We start from the raw sequence: 14,354 nt of genomic DNA on the forward strand, positions 1-14,354 counted from the left end.
ACCAAGTCACCTTGTGACATTCCTTTGGAGTTACCACCACCGAAAATTTGCCATTAACAATCCTTAGGCATCGTCGCTCGCTTATCAAATCGGGCGTAACTTGTATGAATCTGATAGATGTTTGAGAGTCGAGCGACGCTGCTTATGGATTGTTAATTGCTAATGTGACTTGCCCACACTAACATACGGTGCCGATACATGGACGATGACCAACGAAACTGTGCACCGAATCAGAGTTCCACAAAGAGCTATAGAGCGAGCCATGTTAAGTATTTCGCTTAGACGTATTCCCAACGTGGTGATCCGTCAAAAGAGGAAAGTGTTCAACGTCGGTATGCGGGTCGCCGAACTGAAATGGGAGTGGCAGGATACTTGGCTCGTGGGGGAACGGAAGGTGGAAAAATGCGGTGACAGAATAGTGGCCAAGAGACGGAACAAAAACAGTTTGAATCCTTTCTGCCAAATATCCTGCCACTCCCATTTCAGTTCGGCGACCCGCATATAAAATAAAATTTGAACTGTTTTATTAAAAACTTATATTCTATGAAACAACTCAGACAGTTTGAGTCCTTTTTGCTAAATACAAATTGACTTCTTTCAATCAATAATTATTTCGCTAAAACGACTCAAGACGGTTTGAGTCCTTTCTGCTAAATACAAATTGTCTTTTTTCAATGAATAAGTATTTCTCTAAAACGACTCAGACGGGTTGAGTCCTTTCTGCTAAATACAAATCGTCTTTTTTAAATGAATACGTATTTCTCTAAAACGACTCAGAGCGCTTGAGTCTTTTATGAAAAACTAAATTTTTCATGGTTTCATAGGAAATGCGTTTCTGTAAAAGGACTCAAACAGTTTGAGTCCTTTATGTGAAACTAAAAAATGAGTGTTTCATACAATGTGGGTTGGTCCCCCACATCAAAAAAGTATGTTGTAGTTGGTTTTTTACTGTGTTTGTTTTCTTGACAGGTAGACCCTACATTAAATAGCATGTTCTAGTATATAACTCAATTTTGACAAAGTTGTGGATTGAGGCCTTTCTGCGTAACTACGTCCAATTAGGTTATTCAAGTAACTAACTGCATATTTTATGTAACCTAATTACTTTTTAATTTTAATCTGCTCACATCATCCGAATTCAAAACATTGCATTATTATTTACAGTTTGCTGCTTGCCTTGAATCAGTTAAAGTAATCGTCCCAACCTCAGCTCTAAACCTTATAAAGAAAGACATTTATTTTTATCTTAAAAAGACTTTGTAATTTGTAAGATATCTCTGATTGTAGTAGGTAAGTTGTTAGTAATTTAGTGGTAGTAATATGTAGGTAGGTAGTTAGGTAAGTAAAACGGTCTTAGGATTTTAACAGTGCTCCCGTAATCCCGTGTAGTCCCGTAATCTACTCCTGCGTAGATGGCTGATCTCAAATGAGATTGGCCGCCGTGGTCGAAATTCGGCTAGGAGGACATCATCATCATTATTATTCCACCATCGTCTTTGCTTTCTTCTTATTTTCCTTTTTTCTTTCTCTTGCTTTAATTTATATAATAAAAATATGTCAACCCGAAAGTAATAGCTCGTCGTCCGCCGTGTTTGCCGGTTCGGAATGTTATGAGCGTTCGCCGAGCATGTGGATGGCTGTTTGTGTTCGGTGATTGTGGTTGGTGTTTGTGACTTTACTGATCACTGCTCCGCTCCCGGCAAAACGCATTGACCTTACTGATTCCGATCCTTTCTATCTAGGTAGTAAGTACTTAAACACTAAAATTTGAAACCTTGGTAATTTCAAAAATTGCACTTTTTTGATATCTGTCGTAAATGCAATTTAATAGCGATTTTTACGTGTTTACCCATAATCTGACCTAGAAACATCATGGTCAATGCTACGATAATAGATGCAGCATCTTAGCAAGGTTGCCACTGCAGATTAAAGCATGCTACTGAATAATTAAGAATAATAAAATTATGATTATGCGTTATGCACTTTTGCCTACACCTTTTGTGGTTGGAATATTAACAAGTGTAACAACAACCTACTGTAGCCAAGTCATACCAGCCTACTGTCAGCTGCTAGCCTGCCGGCCAGGCTGACGCGACAGCTACATGCCGCCGCACATAGATCGTCGTCAGCCCCTAATCGTCCACTGCTGGACCTAGGCTTTTCCTAAAGAGCGCCACTACACTAAACTGGTGTTCCTCATCATTAAGGTACCTGTATAAAGCTAAAGTTATCGGTCCAACGGACTGGGGAGTCTGGGGACGCCGCACGCCCCACGATATTTTACGCTTGCATTTTTCATTTTTTCATATCATAACAAATTGTGACATAAATAATAAAATTATGATCACCGCCATCTATGATTTAGTTCCTCGGAAAACTCATCATTCTGAGCTCGTCAGACGCACATGTATTTTTGGGGAATTGATTTGGACCCACACTGGCAATACAAAAACTAAACGTCAAAACTAAAAAACAAGCATGCTATCTCTTTCGCTCTTGAAGGAATTTCCTATCTTGTGTTTCATCTGTGAGTGACATTCTTATCAAATTCAAACTTAAATTTACACTGTGCGTTCAAAGTTCAACTTAAAGTTTTTATCAGTTTTATTTCACTTCTTGAAGTCCACTGAGAAGTAGCCAAGTATATTTAAAATGGCTTCAGTGAGTGCCCTCACCCGAGTGATCCTTGGAAAGACCGCGCTCAACGCGCGAGCGGTCGCCCCCAATGCCGGCTTCGTCAAATTCTATAGTGCAGGTAAATGCAAATAAACCTCTTTTCTAGTTTTCACTACCTACTTTTGGTTTCGTCCGAATTATATTCATGCCTGAATGTAAAAAATTGCAGCTGGGGTCCTACCTAGCGAGTGAAGTTACAAACCTAACACAAAATCTTTCTTAAGTTATTTACTAACCTAACAACATGACCAGATTGTCAACTATCATGTATAACCTGTTTCTTTATTAACCTACTGTGGTGTTCGTTAGAGAACTGTGGTTACCTACATAGCTCAGATGTGATGAATCTGCTCTGAAAAGGTACAAAGTGTAGTCATTATTTAACATGTATCATTTCCTAACCACTCAGGGCCACCAAACCCATTCATGCACCATACAACATTGATTAACACAATGTTTGAGCCTCAGTTACCTGGAATGTGATAATTATGTTAAATATGTAACTGTTAGGGGTAGACGGGGTAATCGGGGTGGTAGTAGTTGGGGTAGCCGTTGAGGGTTATCGAGTAAATACTAGCAAAAAGTGAGTATTGAAATGCAAGTCTGCCTACCCTGTTACATATTTCGAGAACCCACTTATCTATAAATATAAAATTAACAGAAGAAGTAATATCACTTCTCTTATCTGAATTAGATAAGAGTATTTGCCTCTCAGATTCGGATCAGATGTTTGTTTTACTTGGCATTTAAAGTGCTGATGTAAAACCTACACTGAAAATATACAGTACACCTGAATACACTCAATAATTTTAGGTAACCACTATAAACCTTATTGTCTATCATATCTTATTATAATAAAATATGTTACTTTTTTGTAGTTATTTTGTTTTCTTTGATTATCTGATAGAATCTTTTTCTTTTAGTCTTTGATGTCTCCGCATAATAGTTTTTGGTACCTAATGGATAGCAGAAAGCATAAACTTACCCCCCCGTTACAGTGAGAGCATACACACAGCCTACTCTACAAGAGAACAAACCATAATAGAGTTGGAGGGAGGGACTATAAGTAAAAGAGTGTAAAGGACAGTAAATTAGTCTTTTTTCTTATCAATAAATTTAAAATTATCTTAAACAATAAACAATATGGTAGTGTGTCAAATGTTTTATAATGGCAGTATAAATAATAAGATAAGTAAGTACCTAGTAAAGTATTCAAGGTTAAAGATAAAAAGTATCACTCAAATGTATGTAAGTAATTTGTGCTTAGTCATTGTCATCATCACCATCCACTTCTCCCAGCCCATTTATCCTGGTAATTGAAAATTTCGGCTTCATCAGATATAGCAACCCTATTACAGTCCACAGTGTTCCCTTAACACTGAAACCCACTATTCGTGATGGAATAGAATAGAATACAACTTTATTGACTTAAAAACAATTTACACAAATAATAATGGAATGCTCTAATATAATCCTTCAGAGTACAACCTTAACTGTACCAATTCCCCCCAGCGCCAGCCTACGAGAACATAAAGACGGAGGTGGTGGGCAGCAAGAAGAATGTGGGTCTGATCCAGCTGCACCGGCCGAAGGCTCTCAACGCGCTGTGCAAGCCTCTGTTCGTGGAGTTGGGGAAGGCTGTCGTGGACTTCGACAAGGATGACAGCATCGCCGCCATTGTTATCACAGGTTTGTATATTATCCTAGGTACTTGGTAGCTTTTAAGTGTAATCCTCACTGTCAGATTGCCCCATGAGTTCGCCGTGTATGAATAATAATAGGTTATTCAGAGAATTTTGATTTTTAGTACCTTATTCATAGAATACTACTTTTTTCACTTAACTGAACACAAACAACAATTTTATACACTGGGTATACCTCAATAGGCGGCCATATTGCTAAAATCAATCTCTTCCAGACAACCTTTGGGTGGAGAAATGACTTAACTAAGTATAGAATAGATGAGGAAGGTGTACAAATACTGTAGTAATCATTCACAGTTTTGATAATAAGTACTTTACGCTGACTGCTTATGTCTCCGATGTACTGTAAAATATAGCTTTGAATGGCCAATTCCTGCAAAAAAATATACCCCTAAAGGGCAAAAGGCGCTAATATTATACTCAAATACATAAATCTCCCCCCCCCCAGGCAGCGAGAAGGCGTTCGCGGCCGGCGCGGACATCAAGGAGATGCAGAACAACACGTACAGCTCCAACAACAAGGGCGGCTTCCTGCGCGAGTGGGAGGACATCAGCAACTGTGGGAAACCAGTTATTGCGGCGGTCAACGGGTTCGCGGTGAGTGTTGCCGATTTTAAATACATAATATATATATCCCATTATTGATCTATAACCAAGCTTCTATGGGCGGTTGACTATTGGTATTGCACAAATACACCACATACATAAAAATACAATTAAAACACAAATTGAAATTAACAGAATTTTATGTATTTGTGCCACGTCACTCGAATCCACCGTTTGGTTTCGCTTCTTCTTAACGCATTCCGTTTGAGCCTTCAACAATAGCTAAATATGGGTTCTTATAGTGATTACAAGAAGCAGAGTGGCCTAGGTATGTTCTTGAATATCAGGTAAATATCAGGTAAAGAGAGGCTACAGTGATGATGTTAAAACAAGCACTTTATTCTAACTCTTCCATCGCTATATCCCTAATTGAGTACCCCAAGTAAGGGCCTAACAATCTATTTAACCAGCCCCATCTCCACAGCTTGGCGGCGGCTGCGAGCTAGCCATGCTGTGCGACATCATCTACGCGGGTGAGAAGGCCAAGTTCGGGCAGCCCGAGATCAACATCGGCACCATCCCCGGCGCGGGCGGCACCCAGCGCCTGCCCAGATACGTGGGCAAGAGCAAGGCCATGGAGATCGTGCTGACTGGCAACTTCATTGATGCTCATGAGGCGGAGAAGATGGGTAAGGAAATCTTCATAGGAGCCTCCTCTAAAAGTAGATTTTGTTGGAAGGAAAAATTCAAATTGATATGTATTCTAGCGCCCCTCAGTGAAGAAAGTTGCATTTCCATCATAGAATAACGAGTACTAGGTACTAGTATTTGCTATTCTATGATTTCCATGTATTTTTTATGGTGATTTAAAATCATAATACTGACTTCTCACATTTTGGCAACATTGCCGCGGCAACAAGTATTTTTCATTTTATCAGTGAAAATATTATTGTAAAAGTACCTACTTAGTTCTGGTTACAAGGTTATGTGTATTGAATGACTACGACAATACAGATATTTTTCTGCTAATTATTATGTAAATTGTATTCATGTAATATTTACGTCATTTCACGCTTATCTTCATAGAGTCACTATATACTATGCTTATCTCACTGTAATATACCTATGTACTTAACCAACCATTCAATTGATAATTTCAGTAAGTATAATTTCTACCGAAAAAAGATTTGAAAATAAATTTCACGTATCGTAAGTTTTGAACTTTAACCCATAAAAAAGAAATGAATAACTCATTCATCCTTATTAAAGGTAAAACTATTTGAGTTTAATGTAAAGTACAACTCAATGTATAAACTACTTACCTACTTACTTACATTTATCGTCTTCGGGTTCCCGAGGTTCTACTGGACAAAGACTTCTGGCCTGCGGGAATCATTTTCCGACGCCGAGAGGCGAAACGGACTATTCAATCTCCTGCTATTAATAGTGCTAGAGTTTAAGATAGTTATTACACATTGAACTCAACATTATTTTTTCCCTCCCCCAGGTCTAGTCAGCAAAGTATTCCCCGTGGACAAGCTCCTCGAGGAAACCATCAAGCTCGCGGAGCGCATCGGCACGCACTCCCCCCTGATCGTGAAGCTGGCCAAGCAAGCGGTGAACCAGGCGTACGAGACCACACTCAAGTCCGGCCTGCAGTTCGAGAAGAGCATCTTCTATGGGACTTTTGCCACTGTGAGTGTGTTATGTTTTGGTTGAGATGTGGGGAAAGGATGGCTAGAGGTTACTACTGAAGTGTTATAGCAAAAGCGGGAAACTGAACTTACCTATATTATACTAAGCATATGATTTAGTTTTGTGAGTGCAACGCCATGTCTTTAGTCAGTCGTCGTCAGTAGTTGCGAGAACTCTACTGACTAATGTGGCAATGAAGTCTTGAGCGACAGTGTCTGAGCCACTTTTGACTTTATTTTATTTTATTTTATTTCAATGGAAAACTTACAGCTAAAGTTAATGGAAAAATGCTAAAAGTATGTAGTTGAAAGCCAATTACAAGTTTTCACTTATTTCAAACGGAATATTACAAAAATTAATCCTAAATGTGCTAAACACGTTACTAAACACAAAACAAAATAGATTACTACTTACAATTAATTACTTAAAAAATATATAATATAAATACTTATGCTTGCGTGTTCATAATGCAGATGCCAGTCACAATATCCAGTAAGTAAATAAATAACAGCACGCCATAATAAGTTGTCTTAAATAGAAGTACTAAACTTATTGGTTAAATAATAGCAGATTGAACGAGCATTACTACAAAAAATGTCTAAATCTAAAAAGTCTACACTAAGTGCGTTAAAAGAGCGCGAAGCTCTCAAAAGGAACGAGTTCTGCCTATAATTCGTATGAACGAGTGGAACATGCAACAGTGATTTGTGACGTAGTTGACGCTCAGGGACAAATATATCGATTTTTTCAAGTAAATCAGGACAATCAACACTATTCTGAGCTATTTTTGTGAGGAAAGTTATATCTGCTGCTTGACGCCTGATTTCAAGAGGAAGAAGATGAAATTGATTGCAGTGATACTCGTAGCTGCGCCTAGGAATTTTAAACTTATAACACAGGTATCTAACAAACTTTTTCTGGATGGACTCAATTTTAGAAATATAAACGCCATAACGTGGGTTCCACACCTGCGACGCATATTCCAAGTTGCTTCGAACAAGAGAGCAATAAATAATTTTAATAGATTTCATTAAATTGAAATTTTTACAAGAGCGTATAAGAAATCCTAGTAATTTATATGCTTTTTTTACTATTTTATCAATGTGATTGTTAAAGAGCAATTTGGAGTCCATAATTACGCCCAAATCCCTTATCTCGTTGCAGCTGGAAATAGACTGATTATTAATATTATATGTACTTGAAAACATACTGCGTTTACGTCCAAAAGATATAGAGAAGCATTTAGAGACATTGATATCCAACCTGTTCACTCTGCAGTAGGTATTAAGTTTGTTGAGATCATCCTGAAGTAGAGCAGAGTCCTCCGGACTATTAACCACTCTGAATACCTTCATATCGTCGGCAAACAAGAGGAATTGTGAGTTGTTAAAACAGACGTCAATGTCGTTAATAAAAATAATGAAAAGGAGGGGTCCCAATAACGATCCCTGTGGTACTCCAGAAGGAATGCTTTTCCAGGTTGACGTATAACCGTTTAAAAGCACCGATTGCGTCCTATTAGATATGTAAGACTTGAACCAGCGAAACAAATCACCACGAATTCCGGCTGATATAAGTTTTTTGAGCAGCATTTCGTGATCTATGCGATCAAACGCTTTGCTATAATCGGTGTAAACGGCATCGATTTGATTGCCGTTATCCATTTGTGAAGTTATAAACTCATTAAATACAATAAGGTTGGAAACTGTTGATCTTTTCTTAAGAAAACCATGTTGCTGTGAGTTGAATGTTAATTTCAGCGATGCATAAACCTGATCATACACAATTCTCTCAAATATCTTGGCAATAAGGCATAGTTTGGAAATTGGTCGATAGTTCCCAATTATATTTTTTGGGCCACTCTTATGAATCGGACTGATGAAAGCCGACTTCCATAGTGACGGCATAACGCCCTCGACTAAGGACCGTTTAAATAAAATTGATAACGGGACTGATAATGATTTAGAACAGCTGGCGAGAAATACTGCTGGAAGTTTATCTGGGCCAGCTGACTTGTAAAGGTCCAGAGACTTAAGGAGTTTACAAACCATATCACCAGATACTTCAACTGACGCGATATCAGCAAGCGGAGCTGAAGTATCTGAAGTATCAGGCTGTAGGTTATTATCGACCTGAATGGACCCAGGGTTAGATTGTAAGAACGTTGAATAAAAGTATTCCGAGAACATACTACTAATCTCGTGTCCAGACGTGGATGAAACATTTAAGTGCTTCATACACGAAGGAAACGAAAATCCCTTGCGTTTACCCTTAATAAAGGACCAAAACACTCGAGGGTTTGAAGAAATGGAACTTTCGATATGAGTCATGTAATTATTGTAACATACACCTTCGAGACGCTTAGCTCTTTCTCTTAGCAACTCAAAGGTTTGTTTATCACTTAAGTTGCCGTATTTTTTAAACTTTCTATGAAATTTCATTTTTAAATTAGTTAATCTTATGCAAAGTCAAAGTAGCGGTCTTATGTATACTTGTAGATTCTAGAAGATCCTAACACTCAATATGCCATAGTATACATACATGGAAATCCAATTGGATTATGTTTATGTATAACTAGCTGTCCCCCCCTTCGCTTCGCCTTTAAAACTTTTCCCGTGGGAATTCCGGGATAAAAAGTAGCCTATGTTCTTTCCCAGGGTCTATACCAAATTTCATTCAAATCCGTTCAGTAGTTTTGGCGTGAAAGAGTAACAGAAAGACAGACAGGCAGACACAGTTACTTTCGCATTTAAAATATTAATATAGTTAGGATGTAGGTATATTTAATATTAAGTAAAGTTGATACTTATTGCACTTTTTCATAATTACAGGAAGACCGTAAAGAAGGCATGACCGCATTTATTGAGAAGAGAGCGCCCAACTTCAAGAATGAATAGTTGTATTTCCTATGTACAATCATGTATGTATCGAGAATGGTGATTAAAAGTGTTATGTATCTTTGTATGTATAATGTAAGAGAAAATCTATGTAAATGTGTATCGAATTTACAACATATTGATATTTTATTATAGTTAAGCTACTTTATACAACGTTTACAAGTTATTAAATTTTAAATGTTTATTATTAAATTGTTTCTGTCCAAGATCTGCCATCTAAGCACATTATACTACCCGAGTTTGTGCGTAGTACACTCCGTAGTACTCTTCACTCTCAGTCCCAATGGGACGGATGATCGACACGATTGGAGAAAGCTAGTTAAATAGATGGAGTACTACTCATACGAATTAACTGTGCACCTAACTGACAAAAACCAGAAGTCATAATAACTAGCTTTGGCGTAGCCAGCGGCAGCGTGACCCCTGGTTCTTGCTGGCCAGGTGCACAGTTACAGTGAAACTATAAAGTCCTGAAATTAAATGAGGGCACTGCTATCTTTCATGTAGCAACCCTATATAGCGAAACATAACTGACTTCGATACTTGAAATTTTGCCTGTTAACTTCCTCCTATTTATGTATTTTAAAAACAACTTACCATCCACAAAAAAAGCTCTTATACAAGCTAGAAGGTGAAAATATGAAGGCTATAATAGTGAAACCAATAAATATTTATTTAGATAACGTTATTACAACTGTATAAAAAAACTGGATCTGTTGACGAAGGGCACACATAGTAAAGACATCAATTTCTCTTTTTGGACGGCCAGTTCTGTTTCTTCCAGGAGTTAGAAATATTCCATATTTTGCCCTATTTGGCACGCTGGTCCGATATAACTATAAAATAAAATAAAAACATATTTTTGAGTTACACAATGCCCCCCAAATTCACATAATGTGAATTTAGTAAGTAAACAAAAAATATATCTTCAAGTATCAAAATGTTAAGGTTTGACTCAACTCAACTGAAACCAGTAGAGCGATCCGGAAAAAACGCAGCACATTCTATTCGAAAGTGCTGTCAACCTGTCAACAACAAAATGGCGGTGTATTGCGGTGTACAGATTTGCGAAAGTTTGACAGCTATCATTCCATAGGTCATTGTCAGAATAATATTATGTACTCTGTGGTCATTCTTTTCGAAACTCATTCGAAAGGTAAAAAGTGTTCGAAAGTGCTGTCAAGTTGACAATAGTCGCACTCGCATTCGATTCTATTCGTTAGCTCGACTTTTCATGATACGGGTACAGATGAAACTTACAATCAGTGTATGTAAACAATGTTCGACTTGGGCTCTAAACCTAGGTTTATCGATAAATGAAGCGTTGGTTCTAATAAAAAATGAGTTATTACAATTTGTACAATGCTACATACCCAAACCCAGGATGTTTACGCTCGTACAGCGTGTATGACACGCTGTACGAGCGTAAACATCCTCCAAATTCGACAAAATGTGTCCAGCTTGATGTTCCGCTAAACATTGTATAAAAACTCGATAAATAACTTCACTAGCTTGACTACGAATATTTTTCTTCATCTTCCTAATTGCAACCAAGCGTAAATTGTTGCTTTTATCTAGATTATCCTTATAATTAATAAGAAAATTCAAAAAACAGCTAACCGCCTATTGACATAAACAATTGTTATGACTTTTATGTTTCTTTTCTAATGGTGCCAGGCTCCTGAAAATTTTAGTTCCTCAAACATTAATTTCAGGACTTTATAGTTTCACTGTACTTCGTACGATTCGTACGAGTAGGAGAAGTACCAGAGATTAAAAAACCGACTTTAAAAAATATAAGATCAGTTTTTGCAGCATTTACGGCAAAATCGTTAAGTTTTTTTTAGTGGCAACTTTATGCAACGTGTCATTGATGCGTCCATCAAGTGTCAACTTCAAACGTCAAAGTATATAACGCCACCTAATCAAAAAGTGACATCACCAGAATACAAACAAAGCAATTGTTTTGACTACTGAATTTGGAAGAATAATTGAGATTCGCTATTTCTTTGTCGTCATCATAGTTTTTCCTACTAACTATAATTTATTAGAGACAAACAAAATAAAACAAGTTTGCGCGTAATTTAATTGACTAATTTGCATTGTCCATGATGTCTTACAAACACAAGTAGCGGATCTTTATTGTTTGCGTATATTTTACTGCGATTGTTGTGAGAAGACACAGTTTCCATGTTTTGGGACCATGTATACAGAAATAGGCATATTATGCAGGAATTTGAAGATATTGAGGTTCACAAAACGAGTGTTTCGGTGTTCGTAGCGTTATTTTACTTAGAAATGCTGTACATATTGATCATGACGCTTTCAATTCTAAACAGATTGAATCAGAACCTCACTTCCTAATGTATTTCTAATTGAGGTAAGTTGGTATCTAATTCATATAGGTATTCTTTAAAGATAAATCATCTGTATCATGCATAATGTTGAATATAGATACCTATTTGAGGTTATACTGGACCTTGCACTCCAGTCAATACTATTTTGTTTACCATTCATTGTGACTTCATCTTTCTTAACAAGTTTAGTCTTACATATTTTGGGTGATTAATAAAACAAAGTTTTTATTTTCAGAGGTTGGAATATTCAATCAGGATGGAAATTGGAATTACTATGAGTCTCAAAATTTAGGTGTTGGGGTGGGAATAGTAATTATGTTTGTATTGGAAGCAAACTTTTTCACTGTTATTTTAAACCAATTAATATATTATTTTTAATAAAGTGTGTTCCTTATAGCATCTATAAGAAACAACTTAAAGCTTAGTTGTTTTATTGTTTATTAAATTTAAGTAAAAGAGGATTAAATTAAAACTATACAAAATTTAAATATAATGATTGTGTATTACTTAACAGACACAGAAATGGTTATCAGTTCAGCATAAATGTTCAGAAATTCCTCACTTCTATGCATTAGCAATACAAAGGCAATTTTAGGAGGTACACTGCCATAATGAATGCTCTACAGACTAGGTATATTTAACTTTAATTCAGTATATAAATAAGGACTAGATTTAACTCCATTGTTAATGATTAAACTGAAACACAACTTGGTGATTTTATTCAACTGGACTCCTTGTATGCAGGTGGCTGATTGTCATAACCCAGTTTCCTCAGGTCCTTAGATATCATAGACAAACTCATGGTGATGCTCCCATATGATTCTGTTCTTAGCACTGTAATAAAAAGCAGATGGTTATTATTAGCAGCGTTTTACCTTACCAATAAAACGCATATTAAATACTTACCTTATTCGAGGCTTAGCATTAATTGGCTAAGCCTCAAATAAGGGCAAGCTATTTAATTGTAAATTATGTATTTCATTACAAGATTCTCATCTTTACATCACTTTGTTTCCCTAAGGGAAGGTAGAATTGAAACTGTCCTAGGTTAATTAGTTTTAGAGCTATCTGTTTTAATTAATCAAATAAATTATGTAGTAAACTGTCCTAGTATACTTTCATTAGATATTTAGGTAATTCACTCAAAAATTTGCCATAGTGGCACAAAGGATAGGATCACATCCTCTCATTTCAGTGGCGGCAGGTATAAATGCAGGGTATAACATTGAATACTGTCCAATTAAGCAATATAAGCAAACATTTTACCACATACCTACATCTAAAACATAAACTTACGATAATTATCCTTTCCACTGGCCAGCATTTTGGGGTCAGCCAGCTCCGGATACTGTCCGGTGGCCCATGCCAGCCACTCTCCAAGCATGGTAGCTGCCCGCGGCCGGAGCAGAGGGGAAGTGATCTGTCTTACACCGGCAGTAGGAGGCGTCAGAGCTAATGCATAGCCTCGGAGAGAGTCGCCACTCATCATATTTTTTGCCCTTACTGTCAATATTATTTGTGGCCCTGCAATTGAAAAACGAAAGTTTTAGGACAGCTAAACCAAACTCCTTGTCATCCTCAGATTTTTCAATGGTTAGTATTAAAATAGCACCTTGAAGTAAGAGTGTTGGACTACTTACATCCAGACACATTGGTGCTACTGAACACCAGTTCTACAGGCATGTTAAAGATGACGGTCTCAGGGTTGCTTCCCGGCCGAGCCATCTGGCTGACGCCGGAGGTAAGGCCGGATTTCACCGCCCAATCTGGGCCCCATACAAATTCATATTGGACATACACTTCCTCGTCAAACACACCGGCTGGGAAGCTGGCAAACTCTATTTGGCCACTTATTGACACCAAAAAATGTGTGACTTCACTGTCTCTCATTGAAAATCCAGTTAAATCTTCTAGTAAAGAGATGCAATGTCTAATTTCTTAGCAAAAAAACTTTTTTAAATTAAATGAATCACATCGGAATGACAGCGTGGAAAATAAACAAAACAACTGCGTTGCCTTGACGACGAGGGTTACCAGAGTAAAAAAATAGTAGGTGGGTGGGGCACATCGGCACATCACATCGCCCAAAGTCCTGCAAAGCTAACTTTGCCTATGTTGTAACGTGGTTGTAACCACTAAAGGCTGGATTGATTACCGTTTTCGCCTACAATGGTAAAATTACCACCGCGGTGGTGCCTACTGCCGCACCACCAACACTACTGTCTAAATTTTTTTCCCATGAAGAGAACGCATTTTTTCACTGGCACGCCATTGGCGTGGCGGTGGTGTGGGATGGGGGCATGAGTTGTATGTATAAGTGCCTGCGAACAAACATTAGAAAGTCAGCCGACAAACACACTACTTCGCTTGTGTATATCAGGCTGTATAATCTGTGAACAGATGCGATTTTGAATCATTATTCTACGCTTTAGCACTGTTTTACCGACGCAGAATTGTCTTTTTGGTAGCTTGATTCAAAA

At 37.5% G+C, this 14,354-nt stretch overlaps 2 protein-coding genes and 1 long non-coding RNA gene across 3 annotated transcripts; 2 read left to right on the forward strand and 1 right to left on the reverse strand.

Moving 5' to 3' along the window:
• Positions 1-2,544: 2,544 nt before the first annotated feature.
• LOC105393519 (probable enoyl-CoA hydratase, mitochondrial) lies at positions 2,545-9,704 on the forward strand. The gene is made up of 6 exons (XM_011565294.3): positions 2,545-2,755; positions 4,189-4,365; positions 4,828-4,976; positions 5,410-5,614; positions 6,433-6,620; positions 9,452-9,704. Exons 1-6 carry the CDS (start codon positions 2,653-2,655, stop codon positions 9,515-9,517), a joined length of 888 nt encoding a protein of 295 aa, XP_011563596.3. The 5' UTR covers positions 2,545-2,652; the 3' UTR covers positions 9,518-9,704.
• Positions 9,705-11,364: 1,660 nt separating this feature from the next.
• Positions 11,365-12,293, forward strand: LOC119691550. The gene is made up of 2 exons (XR_005253950.2): positions 11,365-11,897; positions 12,110-12,293. It is a non-coding gene; the product is annotated as an uncharacterized LOC119691550 (long non-coding RNA).
• A 63-nt stretch (positions 12,294-12,356) lies between these two features.
• On the reverse strand, positions 12,357-13,861 carry LOC105393520 (B9 domain-containing protein 1). The gene is made up of 3 exons (XM_011565295.3): positions 13,515-13,861; positions 13,171-13,398; positions 12,357-12,708 (listed from the first exon to the last, which is right to left on the reverse strand). The coding sequence occupies exons 1-3, from the start codon at positions 13,762-13,764 to the stop codon at positions 12,596-12,598; spliced, it is 591 nt and encodes a 196-aa protein (XP_011563597.3). The 5' UTR covers positions 13,765-13,861; the 3' UTR covers positions 12,357-12,595.
• Positions 13,862-14,354: the final 493 nt, after the last annotated feature.

This window comes from Plutella xylostella, chromosome 17 (assembly GCF_932276165.1).
Source record: "Plutella xylostella chromosome 17, ilPluXylo3.1, whole genome shotgun sequence".
NCBI lineage: Eukaryota > Metazoa > Arthropoda > Insecta > Lepidoptera > Plutellidae > Plutella > Plutella xylostella.